Below are 16,015 nucleotides of genomic sequence, written 5' to 3'. Positions count from 1 at the left end.
CTTAATTCAGTATCTTAAAAATTAGCAACAGCAAATAGAACCTGATTAATGCAATTATTAATCTACCTTTGCATCTGAACACACAAACCAATTCCCACATGTAAGGAACTAGACTGTTGGCTACACAAATGATATAAATAAATATAACCACGAGTACCATATTCAAAATTAATAAGAAAGGCAAGGAATATTTGTTTAATGACACCTCAACACATTGGCGTCTTAACACAGGATTACTTCCATGTTTGTCCAAGTAGAAGAAACAACAACAGCCGTATCATAGGTAACATTATTTATCTCTATTTATTATGACATGTCCAAAACAACAACAGCCGTATCACAGTTAACATTATTTATCTCTATTTATTATGACATGTCAACAACAACAACTGCCGTATCACAGGTAACATTATTTATCTCTATTTATTATGGCATGTCAACAACAACAACTGCCGTATCACAGTTAACATTATTTATCTCTATTTATTATGACATGTCAACAACAACAACAGCCGTATCACAGTTAACATTATTTATCTCTATTTATTATGACATGTCAACAACAACAACTGCCGTATCACAGTTAACATTATTTATCTCTATTTATTATGACATGTCAAAAACAACAATAGCCGTATCAGAGGTAACATTATTTATCTCTATTTATTATGACATGTCAAAAACAACAACTGCCGTATCACAGGTAACATTATTTATCTCTATTTATTATGACATGTCAACAACAACTACTGCCGTATCACAGTTAACATTATTTATCTCTATTTATTATGACATGTCAACAACAACAACTGCCGTATCACAGTTAACATTATTTATCTCTATTTATTATGACATGTCAACAACAACAACAGCCGTATCACAGTTAACATTATTTATCTCTATTTATTATGACATGTCAACAACAACAACTGCCGTATCACAGTTAACATTATTTATCTCTATTTATTATGACATGTCAACAACAACAACAGCCGTATCAGAGGTAACATTATTTATCTCTATTTATTATGACATGTCCAAAACAACAACTGCCGTATCACAGGTAACATTATTTATCTCTATTTATTATGACATGTCAACAACAACAACAGCCGTATCACAGTTAACATTATTTATCTCTATTTATTATGACATGTCAACAACAACAACTGCCGTATCACAGTTAACATTATTTATCTCTATTTATTATGACATGTCAACAACAACAACAGCCGTATCACAGTTAACATTATTTATCTCCATTTATTATGACATGTCAACAACAACAACTGCCGTATCACAGTTAACATTATTTATCTCTATTTATTATGACATGTCAACAACAACAACAGCCGTATCACAGGTAACATTATTTATCTCTATTTATTATGACATGTCAACAACAACAACTGCCATATCACAGGTAACATTATTTATCTCTATTTATTATGACATGTCAACAACAACAACAGCCGTATCACAGTTAACATTATTTATCTCTATTTATTATGACATGTCAACAACAATAACTTGAAGACTTACAAAATCAGCAATTAACTACATCATTGGCATTTGTTAATCCACTATTGTTTTCAACAAAAAGACATTAACCATGTCTGTGCAGAGTGAAATTGATAGTGTTACAATGCTTTACTCTGTTAGACTGCCTTGGGTGGGTGGGGGACTTCATTTCATGTTACTACATTTCAGTTGAATTGTTTGTATTTTTCTTTTAAGAGGTTTCACCTTTTATATTGGGCCTTCGTTTTGATAATAACATGCTTACAGGCCCATAGGAGTCATTCTGGAGTCGGGGGGGAGGCACATTCTAGTGGGGGAAGGCACATTCTAGTTGGAGGGGGGCATAAGCCAGATTTTTATCTTCATACAAAAAACATACAGTTTTGTCCTCCAAAATATTATGTGGGGTTGGGGGGGTACATGATAGGCTTAAATCAAGTTATTAATTTTATATATTATTCATGATTAAATATTTTTTATTTCCAATTCATTGAATGCAATAAGCAAAATACAAACTACACTCATAAGTTAGGAACTAATATTTTGTTCACTGCACAACAGCATCTGTAACATTTCAATTTGTATTTAAAATCGGCTGACAATTTAAGCCATGTTTATTTCGTCTGCATGTGGAAATTGCGCTTTGCCAAGTAACACTGTTTAACTCACACAACACAAATGCCACCCCTAAGAACAATAACTGTGAACGGTTAAAAAGACATCAAGTTTAATTGATGGGTTTTTTCTCTCTCTCTCTCTCTCTCTCTCTCTCTCTCTCTCTCTCTCTTTTTTTTTTTTTTTACCGGCCTCGGTGGCGTCGTGGTTAGGCCATCGGTTCACATCCCAGTCGAGGCATGGGATTTTTAATCCAGATACCAACTCCAAACCCTGAGTGAGTGCTCTGCAAGGCTCAAAGGGTAGGTGTAAACCACTTGCACCGACCAGTGATCCATAACTGGTTCAACAAAGGCCATGGTTTGTGCTATCCTGCCTGTGGGAAGCGCAAATAAAAGATCCCTTGCTGCTAATCGGAAAGAGTAGCCCATGTAGTGGCGACAGCGGGTTTCCTCTCAAAATCTATGTGGTCCGTAACCATGTCTGACGCCATATAACCGTAAATAAAATGTGTTGAGTGCATCGTTAAATAAAACATTTCTTTCTTTCTTTCTTTTTTCTTTTTTTATAGCACTAATTAACATTGATAACATTGTTTTAAAGCAATGAATACAATAAGCATTTGTTTTTTTCTCTCTGGAAAAAAAAGCAGTGTGCAATGAACTGCAAGGCTAAAAATAGCATCAATAACCACAACCACAGGTTGTAATAATGCAAAATTAATATCTTTAATCTTACAACATTCAAACTTTTATTTTATTTATTATTATTATTATCTTAAAATACATACAGGTATAAAAAAACATTTAAAAATGAAATGTATACATGCATTCTTTGTTATGACAAAAGCAGTGTTTGTTCTACCCAGTTAAGAGTAAGATAGACTGTCCACAAGGCATTTGTAAAGTTTACTGTTGGCTATAATCTGGAAATGGGGCTCCATCAGATAATCGGTTATACCAGTTATTAGCATACATTTGACATGCACCAAGGCTATACAATTAAGTGGATTTGACTGTATAAAGCAAAATGCTGAAGATATATATTGGCCCTTAATTAATTTTGTAGAGTATATACTACTGGGGCCAATTTCACAAACAACTTAAAGACGAGTTATATACGTAAACATACATTTCGACTAGAAAACAATTTATGTAAGTATGAACAGTACAAATAAGAAATTTCGAAATACATATAAATAATTTTCTTTCTCTTTACTGTGACATGTCTTTCATAATGCCATAATCTTTTACCTGAAATAGATTCAGAATATATAAGCATGCCACAGTGTTAAACAGTACATGTAAACTTGTAATCTTTTACATGAAATAGATTCAGAACATATAAGCATGCCACAGTGTTAAATAGTACATGTAAACTTATAATCTTTTACATGAAATAGATTCAGAACATATAAGCATGCCACAGTGTTAAACAGTACATGTAAACTTATAATCTTTTGTGAAATTGGCTCCTGGTCAACTAATTTATTAACAAAATACAACAATTCAGCAACAAAACAGTTTGTATTTTCTATTGTACATTTTCAACTGTTTCCAGACTGACCTTCAGCCAATACCAAGTGACAAACTGCTGAATGTTCCACAATGGCAGCAACTTTGTGATAAACTGTAGAATGCGCGACTTGTTGGTAGCCCATATCACTACAAGACAGCCTGGGGCAGCAAGCTTGGGCACCGGCAATGTGCCAATCTCTTCCTCTGATAATACACAATAGCTGTAGAAAACACAGAAATTACAGATTTAATAACAAATGATTATTTTTAATATCGGCATCAGATTCTAACAGGCTCTTTCTTGTATTTACATATTAAAAAAACCCAATGACTTAAAACATTGCCGGGAATTTATAAACTCAAAATGATGTTGATTAGGACACAACATGGTTTGATGATGTTGAGTGGTAAACATACATTGTAACCCACTGTTACACAATGAAATATTCTAGCCATATATGTAACAGATACCATAAATCAATCTCCACTGATGTTGAGTGGTAACCCACTGTTACACACTGAAAAATTCTAGCCATATATATAACAGATACCATAAATCAATCTCCACTGATGTTGAGTGGTAAAGCCCCAGTCACACTGTCCCGGTGATGGCCACGGTAACCCACAGTTTCACTACGGAAGACCACAGTATTGCTACAGACCCCACTAGGGTTCCCCACGGTGCACCGTAGTGCTGCCTGCAACCACTACGGTGTCATCAAGGACCATGAAGGTGGTGTCATGGTAACCCACGGTTTCACTACGGAAGACCACAGTATTGCTACGGACCCCACTACGGTTCCCCACGGTAGGCTACAGTGCACAGTAGTGCTGCCTGCAACCACTACGGTGTCATCAAGGACCATGAAGGTGGTGTCATGGTAACCCACAGTTTCACTACGGAAGACCACAGTATTGCTACGGACCCCACTAGGGTTCCCCACGGTGCACCGTAGTGCTGCCTGCAACCACTACGGTGTCATCAAGGACCATGAAGGTGGTGTCATGGTAACCCACAGTTTCACTACGGAAGACCACAGTATTGCTACGGACCCCACTAGGGTTCCCCACGGTGCACCGTAGTGCTGCCTGCAACCACTATGGTGTCATCAAGGACCATGAAGGTGGTGTCATGGTAACCCACGGTTTCACTACGGAAGACCACAGTATTGCTATGGACCCCACTACGGTTCCCCACGGTAGGCTACGGTGCACAGTAGCGCTGCCTGCAACCACTACGGTGTCATCAAGGACCATGAAGGTGGTGTCATGGTAACCCACGGTTTCACTACGGAAGACCACAGTATTGCTACGGACCCCACTACGGTTCCCCACGGTAGGCTACGGTGCACAGTAGTGCTGCCTGCAACCACTATGGTGTCATCAAGGACCATGAAGGTGGTGTCATGGTAACCCACAGTTTCACTACGGAAGACCACAGTATTGCTACGGACCCCACTAGGGTTCCCCACGGTGCACCGTAGTGCTGCCTGCAACCACTACGGTGTCATCAAGGACCATGAAGGTGGTGTCATGGTAACCCACGGTTTCACTACGGAAGACCACAGTATTGCTATGGACCCCACTACGGTTCCCCACGGTAGGCTACGGTGCACAGTAGCGCTGCCTGCAACCACTACAGTGTCATCAAGGACCATGAAGGTGGTGTCACGGTAACCCACGGTTTCACTACAGAAGACCACAGTATTGCTATGGACCCCACTACGGTTCCCCACGGTAGGCTACGGTGCACAGTAGCGCTGCCTGCAACCACTACGGTGTCATCAAGGACCATGAAGGTGGTGTGACGGTAACCCACAGTTTCACTACGGAAGACCACAGTATTGCTACGGACCCCACTACGGTTCCCCACAGTAGGCTACGGTGCACAGTAGTGCTGCCTGCAACCACTACGGTGTCATCAAGGACCATGAAGGTGGTGTCATGGTAACCCACAGTTTCACTACGGAAGACCACAGTATTGCTACGGACCCCACTAGGGTTCCCCACGGTGCACCGTAGTGCTGCCTGCAACCACTACGGTGTCATCAAGGACCATGAAGGTGGTGTCATGGTAACCCACAGTTTCACTAAGGAAGACCACAGTATTGCTACGGACCCCACTAGGGTTCCCCACGGTGCACCGTAGTGCTGCCTGCAACCACTACGGTGTCATCAAGGACCATGAAGGTGGTGTCATGGTAACCCACGGTTTCACTACGGAAGACCACAGTATTGCTATGGACCCCACTACGGTTCCCCACGGTAGGCTACGGTGCACAGTAGTGCTGCCTGCAACCACTACAGTGTCATCAAGGACCATGAAGGTGGTGTCACGGTAACCCACGGTTTCACTACAGAAGACCACAGTATTGCTATGGACCCCACTACGGTTCCCCACGGTAGGCTACGGTGCACAGTAGTGCTGCCTGCAACCACTACGGTGTCATCAAGGACCATGAAGGTGGTGTCACAGTAACCCACGGTTTCACTACAGAAGACCACAGTATTGCTATGGACCCCACTACGGTTCCCCACGGTAGGCTACGGTGCACCGTAGTGCTGCTTGCAACCACTACGGTGTCATCAAGGACCATGAAGGTGGTGCTACGGTTTGTCACAGTTACCCACTGTTTGACACCTTACTACTGCTGTAAGTCGCTGTAAGTCACCGTAGGAGTAGATACTCACGGTGAACCACAGATGGCCAAGGAAGGGTCTACGGTGGTCCTATGGCAAGGCACTAAGGTTACACTACAGTGTCACTACGATATGCATTTACTGGTGGCGAGCTACGGTGAGCCACGGAGGAAGTTTTAAACAGCTTAAAACAACCATGGCGATCTACGGTTTGTCACGGATCACCCCGGATGGGTACGGTTTGCTACGGTTTTCCGCCGGACTCACTACGGTTACCCATGGTTCCCCCCCCCCCCCCCATTTTAAACACTGTGGGTCACCGTATCAGTGTGATTGGGGCTTTACCCACTATTACACACTGAAAGATTCTAGCCATATATATATAACAGATACCATAAATCAATCTCCACTGATGTGATGTTGAGTGGTAACCCACTGTTACACACTGAAAGATTCTAGCCATATATATATAACAGATACCATAAATCAATCTCCGCTGATGTTGAGTGGTAACCCACTGTTACACACTGAAAAATTCTAGCCATATATATAACAGATACCATAAATCAATCTCCACTGATGTTGAGTGGTAATCCTAGCCTGTTCCACTGATGTTGAGTGGTAACCCACTGTTACACACTGAGAAATTCTAGCCATATATATAACATATACCATAAATCAATCTCCGCTGATGTTGAGTGGTAACCCACTGTTACACACTGAAAAATTCTAGCCATATATAGAGATACCATAAATCAATTCTAGTTACACCTGAAAAATTCTAGCCATATATATAACAGATACCATAAATCAATCTCCACTGATGTTGAGTGGTAACCCACTGTTGCACACTGTAAGATTCTAGCCATATATATATATAACAGATACCATAAATCAATCTCCACTGATGTTGAGTGGTAACCCACTGTTACACATTGAAAGATTCTAGCCATATATATAACAGATACCATAAATCAATCTCCACTGATGTTGAGTGGTAACCCACTGTTACACACTGAAAGATTCTAGCCATATATATATATAACAGATACCATAAATCAATCTCCACTGATGTTGAGTGGTAACCCACTGTTACTGATGGTGAGTGGTAACCCACTGAGAAATTCTAGCCATATATATAACATATACCATAAATCAATCTCCGCTGATGTTGAGTGGTAACCTGAAAAATTCTAGCCTGATACCATAAATCAATCTACTGATGTTGACACTGACTGTAAAATTCTAGCCATATATATAACAGATACCATAAATCAATCTCCACTGATGTTGAGTGGTAACCCACTGTTACACACTGAAAGATTCTAGCCATATATATATACAACAGATACCATAAATCAATCTCCACTGATGTTGAGTGGTAACCCACTGTTACACACTGAAAGATTCTAGCCAATCTCCATGATGATATAACAGATACCATATATATAACAAAATAAATCAATCTCCACTGATGTTGAGTGGTAACCCACTGTTACACACTGAAAGATTCTAGCCATATATATATAACAGATACCATAAATCAATCTCCACTGATGTGATGTTGAGTGGTAACCCACTGTTACACACTGAAAGATTCTAGCCATATATATATAACAGATACCATAAATCAATCTCCACTGATGTGATGTTGAGTGGTAACCCACTGTTACACACTGAAAGATTCTAGCCATATATATATAACAGATACCATAAATCAATCTCCACTGATGTGATGTTGAGTGGTAACCCACTGTTACACACTGAAAGATTCTAGTCCACTGTCGTTGACCCACTGTTACACACTGAAAGATTCTAGCCATTTTCCACTGTCGTTGATGTTGAGTGGTAACCCACTGTTACAACTGATACCATTAGCCAATCTCCACTGATGTTGATGTTGAGTGGTAACCCACTGTTACACACTGAAAGATTCTAGCCATTTTCCACTGTCGTTGATGTTGAGTGGTAACCCACTGTTACACACTGAAAGATTCTAGCCATTTTCCACTGTCGTTGATGTTGAGTGGTAACCCACTGTTACACACTGAAAGATTCTAGCCATTCTCCACTGATGTGTTGTATGTGAGTCCAGAGCTATAGCAACAGAACTAATAGGGAAATTGCCACTGTCAATAAGAGCAGTTTATAATACCAATAGTACTACATTCCTCCCTCTCCCCTCAACTCAAGTTGTGGGCTGCATGCAATTGAACTGTTACACAAGTCCTGACAGGCCTAACACAGGGAAATTTCCACTACTTCTTGCCAGAAGAAACACTTTATACCAACATTACTACACATATTCTTTCTAAATTCTAGTCAATAATGGTCAATTTAATTGTATTCCCACCTTTTCTTTCTTTTAACAGACTTGTTCTGCCAGGGAGGGTCAATGACTATCAAGTCATAACCACCATCAACTGAAATAGAGATGAAGTCATAACCACCATCAACTAAAACACAGGGTATTGATGTCCCAAACAAAAATGCATGCTTGCGGCTAGATAGTCACAAGGTAGTTACAAGGTTGTTACAAGCAATGCAAGCTATTTGCAAGTTAACATTTAGCTCGCGTAAGGTAGTCAGTAATTCTGCAAGCTTGCAGTATGCATGTTTTCATTTGTACAAGCATGCACAAGCTTGCTGCATGTATATCTTCAACTGTGCAAGCTTCCTGCAAGCATGTTTTCATTTTTGCAAGCTTGCTGCATGTATATCTTCAAATGTGAAAGCATGTCTACACTTGTGGAAGCTTGCTGCATGTATATCTTCAACTGTGCAAGCATGTCTACACTTGTGGAAGCTTGCGCAAGGTTCCACACAAGAAAGGCTTAGTTTGTGTTGTTGAATTAGAACAGAAAAAGTCCAAATCATTTTCATGGTTATTTTTACTTCTCACATGATTTACCAAATTCAATGGGAACAGTGGCTAAACAACCAAACATACATGTAACAGATTTAGATAGTATTTACAATAATAATTAAAACAAAATTAATATTAATACGATAATGTAATATGTTTAAAACAGGATCATCTTGTAATTATTGGATTTTCAAATGGCCCAAAAAATAACAACATAGGTCATGTTTATTGGAAATTAGCCTAGTGGAATTTGAGATGATGTTGAAAATGTCTGAGCCAGTAAGAGGCCAGGGTAGCCATCTTGGATTTTGAATCGGCCTGAAAAACTACAATACTTGGTCAGGGCCATGAGAGGATAATTTGGAACAGATTTGGTTTAAATCTGCTTGTACGTGGACCATGAGAAGTCAAAAACAACTCATTCAATCAAAGGCCAGATCAGTCATCTTGGATTTTGAAACTGCCCCAAAAATAACAACTCTTGTTAAGTGCCATGAAACTTAAGTACCGTGGGGAACTTAAGAACTTAATCAGAGGCCAGGGTGGCCATCTTGGATTTTGAATCAGCCCCCCCAAAATAAAAACACTTAGTAAGTCATGAGAGAATCATTTGGACTAAGTTTGACTGAAACCTGCCTGATGGACCTTGAGATGAAGCAAAAAAAAATGTTTCTGTCAATCAGAGACCAGGGCAGCCATCTTGGATTTTAAATCTGCTGGAAAAATAACAAACTTGGTCAGGGCCAAGAGAGGATCATTAGGAATACATATGGTTGAAATTTGCATGGTGGAACTTCAGAAAAAGTAAAAAATATCTCAGTTATTCAGAGGCCAGGGCAGCCATCTTGGAATTTTTACGGCCTGAAAACTAACAACACTTGGTCAGGTCTATAAGAGGATCATTTGGAACAAGTATGGTTGAAACCTGCTTGGTGGAATAGGAGAAAACAGAAAACAAGAAGAAACAAACAAATGACTTTACACCACTAGGTGGATCTCCAGACAGTGGAGGAATATAACCTAAAACAAGAAGAAGAATATAGGTTCAGGAGCTTTTTAGCATATTAGCATATTAGTTTAGTCAAGACTATATCACATACATGAAACATGTCTATCATACAGGAAAACTAATTTTGTAAGTATCTGACTACATGTAGCACCTATTTTTTTGTTTAACAGTTCATGTTTTTCACTTTAAAACTGATCATTGTTGGTTTTTGTAGAATTAGACAAGATGCAAGATGGCCGCCACTGATGATGGCACAAGCTTGCAGGTAGCTCATCGCAAGCTTGCTGCATGTATATCTTCAACTGTGCAAGCTTCCTGCAAGCATGTTTTCATTTTTGCAAGCTTGCTGCATGTATATCTTCAAATGTGAAAGCATGTCTACACTTGTGGAAGCTTGCTGCATGTATATCTGGCCTCAGACCACAATTAATTTCGCTATATGTTTCTATATAGCCTTAGTGGCTATAACATTTTTATTAATATCAGCAGGCCCGTGAAGTTTTGTATGTACCTTTGCCTGCATGGGGGACACATACCCTGAAAAGGACAACCCCTGTTGTCCAGCTCTTTCTCCCAGCATATTGGTTTAAACAGACACACCCTCTAAACCAGGCCGGAGTACACCCATTTTACACAAAAAGCACTACTTCAATGTCAACAAGTTACACATGTTTACAAACTACATGCTATCCCCTGTCACTTCAGTCAAACAGTTGCCACTTCATAGCTGTCTGCCATGAAATAATCACAGTCAAACAGCAGACTACTTGCGCGGTCAAACTTCCGGATTTTGGACAACCAAATGGGAAGATAACTGTAATCTGAGACCTATCAGTCAATTTTTTCCCCTAAAAACTGGCCCACACTAATGCATTCCAATGATATACATATTAAAGCAATGCTCGGTAAGTATCGGTATGTCACCTTTAAACTGAGAGTATACAGAGGCTGTGTTAAAACACCTACCACAGTGCCTTGCCATGGCCAATTTTAGCAATGGAAACTTGAGGGACACCAACTTCAAAATGTAATAACTTTATCAAATTTTGGAATTTCTTCATACAATGAGCAGCTATTTTTTCTTCTACATATGTTCTATCTGCACAGTGTTGTCTTGGAAAGATTTTGAAATATTTAAAGGAAAAAAAATCAATCATTAGATTTTACTTCATTGTTAATGAATATTAAACTTAAATTTAAATTTTTGAAAAACAGAAAAATCTAAAACTGTAAAATTTAGCATTTTAGGTATGATAAGTGGAGGCTTAGTAAAGATATGGTGACTGAATTCATGATACATTATTAGAAATGCGTCAGAGGGATGGTGAAAGTCACAAAATTGGGGCCATTTGCAACAAATGTTTACACACTAATTTCAGGGGAAATTAGACATGATAGGCCTCATATTCAATTTTGACCTGCTGTATTTACTTAATCTACTTCATTTACTGTATTAGACATGTAGCCACTTTGTAAAAGGCAAAACAGTCCATATAAATGCATATTAATATGAATATGCCCTACAGATATTACTTAGGTATACACCATAATATTTTTGTTGTTGACGACAACTTTGAAAATGAAGATTTTGTCACAAAATGCTGATATAAATCCTACCAAGAGGTACTTGCACCATATTTTTCAGTTTCCAGTGATAACTGTTAACAAGTGTAGTCATGTGCCAGTGTCTGGAATACCTCAGTGTAGTATTTCTTGATTGGAAGGATGTTTGTAGTAATGACCACTGAATATGCATTATGGATTATTCTGCCATATGTATTACAAGCCAAATGTTAACCTTTTTGGCACATTTTCTGCAATAAACTTGACAAGTATACCAGCATCTGATTACTGAACACAATAAATACATTCAGACAGCATAGAATATTAGCCTATTAGATTTTCTAAGGATAAAAGACCATTTTTGAAAAATGACTGAAGTGTGTAATTTACATAAATGTAGGTGAAATGTATTATTAGAGTACTTAATCTTGTTAAAAACTGTATACTATTTATTTAAAGTGTTTAATTACATTTAGTAGTGATATATTCATTATATTTAGATCTTCTGTCCAATTGCAATAATTGAGAAACTCATTAAAATTCAATATGTAAAAAAAAAAAAATCTCAATATTGACTAACAAAATCCAACTTTTGCTCTTTTTTACCAAATTATTAGCTCAAAACTGTTAAAAAATATTGCAACAACCTGTAGTAACATCAGAGGTCATTTTATGCTATTTTGGAGGATACTGAAATTTAAAAGTTGAAAATTTTAATTTTAATTTTTAATAAATTCAAAAAAAATGTTTTTTAATTTAATAAAATATTTAGAAAATAAATAAATTAGTTTTCATATTCCTTGTGGTATGCACAATCAGTCTGTGTAATTTCACCTCTCTGGTTATAATACTTTCATCAGAATCAAGCATTTAACCGGTGTAATGTGTGAACTATATCAGGCCTCAGACCACAATTAATTTCGCTATATGTTTCTATATAGCCTTAGTGGCTATAACATTTTTATTAATATCAGCAGGCCCGTGAAGTTTTGTATGTACCTTTGCCTGCATGGGGGACACATACCCTGAAAAGGACAACCCCTGTTGTCCAGCTCTTTCTCCCAGCATATTGGTTTAAACAGACACACCCTCTAAACCAGGCCGGAGTACACCCATTTTACACAAAAAGCACTACTTTTGCATGGGCCGGAATTACCACAAACAAGTCTTCAATGTCAACAAGTTACACATGTTTACAAACTACATGCTATCCCCTGTCACTTCAGTCAAACAGTTGCCACTTCATAGCTGTCTGCCATGAAATAATCACAGTCAAACAGCAGACTACTTGCGCGGTCAAACTTCCGGATTTGGGACAACCAAATGGGAAGATAACTGTAATCTGAGGCCATCTTCAACTGTGCAAGCATGTCTACACTTGTGGAAGCTTGCGCAAGGTTCCACACAAGAAAGGCTTAGTTTGTGTTGTTGAATTAGAACAGAAAAAGTCCAAATCATTTTCATGGTTATTTTTACTTCTCACATGATTTATCAAATTCAATGGGAACAGTGGCTAAACAACCAAACATACATGTAACAGATTTAGATAGTATTTACAATAATAATTAAAACAAAATTAATATTAATACGATAATGTAATATGTTTAAAACAGGATCATCTTGTAATTATTGGATTTTCAAATGGCCCAAAAAATAACAACATAGGTCATGTTTAGTGGAAATTAGCCTAGTGGAATTTGAGATGATGTTGAAAATGTCTGAGCCAGTAAGAGGCCAGGGTAGCCATCTTGGATTTTGAATCGGCCTGAAAAACTACAATACTTGGTCAGGGCCATGAGAGGATAATTTGGAACAGATTTGGTTTAAATCTGCTTGTACGTGGACCATGAGAAGTCAAAAACAACTCATTCAATCAAAGGCCAGATCAGTCATCTTGGATTTTGAAACTGCCCCAAAAATAACAACTCTTGTTAAGTGCCATGAAACTTAAGTACCGTGGGGAACTTAAGAACTTAATCAGAGGCCAGGGTGGCCATCTTGGATTTTGAATCAGCCCCCCCAAAATAAAAACACTTAGTAAGTCATGAGAGAATCATTTGGACTAAGTTTGACTGAAACCTGCCTGATGGACCTTGAGATGAAGCAAAAAAAAATGTTTCTGTCAATCAGAGACCAGGGCAGCCATCTTGGATTTTAAATCTGCTGGAAAAATAACAAACTTGGTCAGGGCCAAGAGAGGATCATTAGGAATACATATGGTTGAAATTTGCATGGTGGAACTTGAGAAAAAGTAAAAAATATCTCAGTTATTCAGAGGCCAGGGCAGCCATCTTGGAATTTTTACGGCCTGAAAACTAACAACACTTGGTCAGGTCTATAAGAGGATCATTTGGACCAAGTTTGGTTGAATCCTGCTTGGTGGAATAGGAGAAAACAGAAAACAAGAAGAAACAAACAAATGACTTTACACCACTAGGTGGATCTCCAGACAGTGGAGGAATATAACCTAAAAGAAGAAGAAGAAGAAGAATATAGGATCAGGAGCTTTTTAGCATATTAGCATATTAGTTTAGTCAAGACTATATCACATACATGAAACATGTCTATCATACAGGAAAACTAATTTTGTAAGTATCTGACTACATGTAGCACCTATTTTTTTGTTTAACAGTTCATGTTTTTCACTTTAAAACTGATCATTTTTGGTTTTTGTAGAATTAGACAAGATGCAAGATGGCCGCCACTGATGATGGCACAAGCTTGCAGGTAGCTCATCGCAAGCTTGCAGGAAGCTCGTCACAAGCGTGCGGGAAGCTTGTCGCATGAGTGGGGAAAGCTTGTCGCAAGCGTGCGGGTAGCTTGTAAAAAGGTTCCAAAAACTAGCTTAAGCTGAACAAGATGCTAGTTGCAAGCATGCAAGAAACCGGTGGGAAGCTTGCTGCAAGCATGCAACAAGCTGGTCACATGGTTGTAAAAAGGTTCCAAATACTAGCTCAAAACGCGGTAGTCACTACCGTGTAAGATATGCTTATACAACCTTGTCGCAAGGTAGTTACCAGCTATTTAATAAGCTTGCCTCAAAGAAAATTAGAAGTTATCTAGAATATACTTTTAGTTCAAAAAGCATATATATTTCACTTTTGTGTAAACCGTTTTATGTAAAATATTAAAATATTTACTAGTATTCTTTAATCTCAAGGTTAAAAACTAACAGTTGTCTGAAGTGACCTTTATTGGCTTAAGCAACCACAATTTTTGTATATATACGTAAACTAATGGGTGACTATCTTTTCTTTTATATGTATATTTTTAACACATAAAATACTAGCCTAATATGCCATCTATCAAAGAGCATCTCGGGAATATGTATGAATCATTATCCTCCATCCCAGCATACTGAGTCTTTCTGGTTTGACCAACACTAAGTTCCTGAGCATCATTTCTATCCCTAATTCATTGTAATCTAGTTGAACGCTTTAACTCTCTCTCTATCTGCAATATCTCATTCATCAGATTTCTTGCCATTCTGTAAAGGGTTTTTTCCCCTTCTTTAAACCAAAAATTGCAAGTAACACCAATTAAATATATTTTTTAATCTATCTATTGTTACCTTCTAAAGAAAAAACCCCTGCTCGCAGCACTAATGAAACAAAACCAGAATTCAATACATTACTGTGTTTACACCCAATGCGGTTTAAATTTCCACGCACAGTCGAGCCACAGCTTTTGGTTGTGGACTTCCAAAATGTTCTTCAATCTAATACCTCATAAAGTGACACCCACTACAAACCCAATGCTTTTAAAACATTTATTTACCACAGTTGAACACAAAGAGCTATTTTAACAAAGTACAGTTGACATTTGACAGATTTTGCACTCAAAAACCTTACCCATTTGACAGTTTTACCTAATATACACTTTACTTAAATATCTTCCCAAAAATGTCCTACCAAATAAAATGCATACCCACATGGAAAACCTATAACCTCAGTAATTTAGTCCACAACTCCTATTACAATTGAGATAGTCCCTATTGGAAATTAACAATGGGTTTGAAAGTATGAAATTACAACTCTCCCATGCAACAATTAAGTTCCACAAGACCCCTATTACAAATGCAAATATCCTAAAACTAGTAAAAGGAAATCTAAAAGTTAGTTTGAAAGCCGAATTATCACAGATTTCACTACTTCCAAACAAATAAATGTAAGAAAGCTAATTAAACTTTACAATTATAGCTATAAATAAATATATACTCTTCAAAAAAAGTAGGGGAACCTGAAATATTAATGTTAATATCAATTATTAGACCGAACATATGTT

General features: G+C 37.9%; 1 protein-coding gene across 4 annotated transcripts in view; it reads right to left on the bottom strand.

Annotated features, from left to right (window-relative positions):
• The window catches only part of LOC121374348 (N(6)-adenine-specific methyltransferase METTL4-like), a 30,234-nt gene that overhangs the window by 4,207 nt on the left and 10,012 nt on the right, over window positions 1-16,015 (bottom strand). For all 4 annotated transcript variants that reach the window (XM_041501425.1, XM_041501424.1, XM_041501423.1 and 1 more), the window contains exons 6-7: window positions 8,647-8,716; window positions 3,703-3,874 (exon numbers count right to left, since the gene is read on the bottom strand). In XM_041501425.1, coding sequence (XP_041357359.1) covers window positions 3,703-3,874; window positions 8,647-8,716 — 242 coding nt within the window. The remainder of the gene's footprint in view (window positions 1-3,702; window positions 3,875-8,646; window positions 8,717-16,015) is intronic.

The sequence above is a fragment of the Gigantopelta aegis genome, chromosome 6 (assembly GCF_016097555.1).
Source record: "Gigantopelta aegis isolate Gae_Host chromosome 6, Gae_host_genome, whole genome shotgun sequence".
Lineage (NCBI taxonomy): Eukaryota > Metazoa > Mollusca > Gastropoda > Neomphalida > Peltospiridae > Gigantopelta > Gigantopelta aegis.
This window is presented reverse-complemented; position numbering and strand designations above follow the sequence as displayed.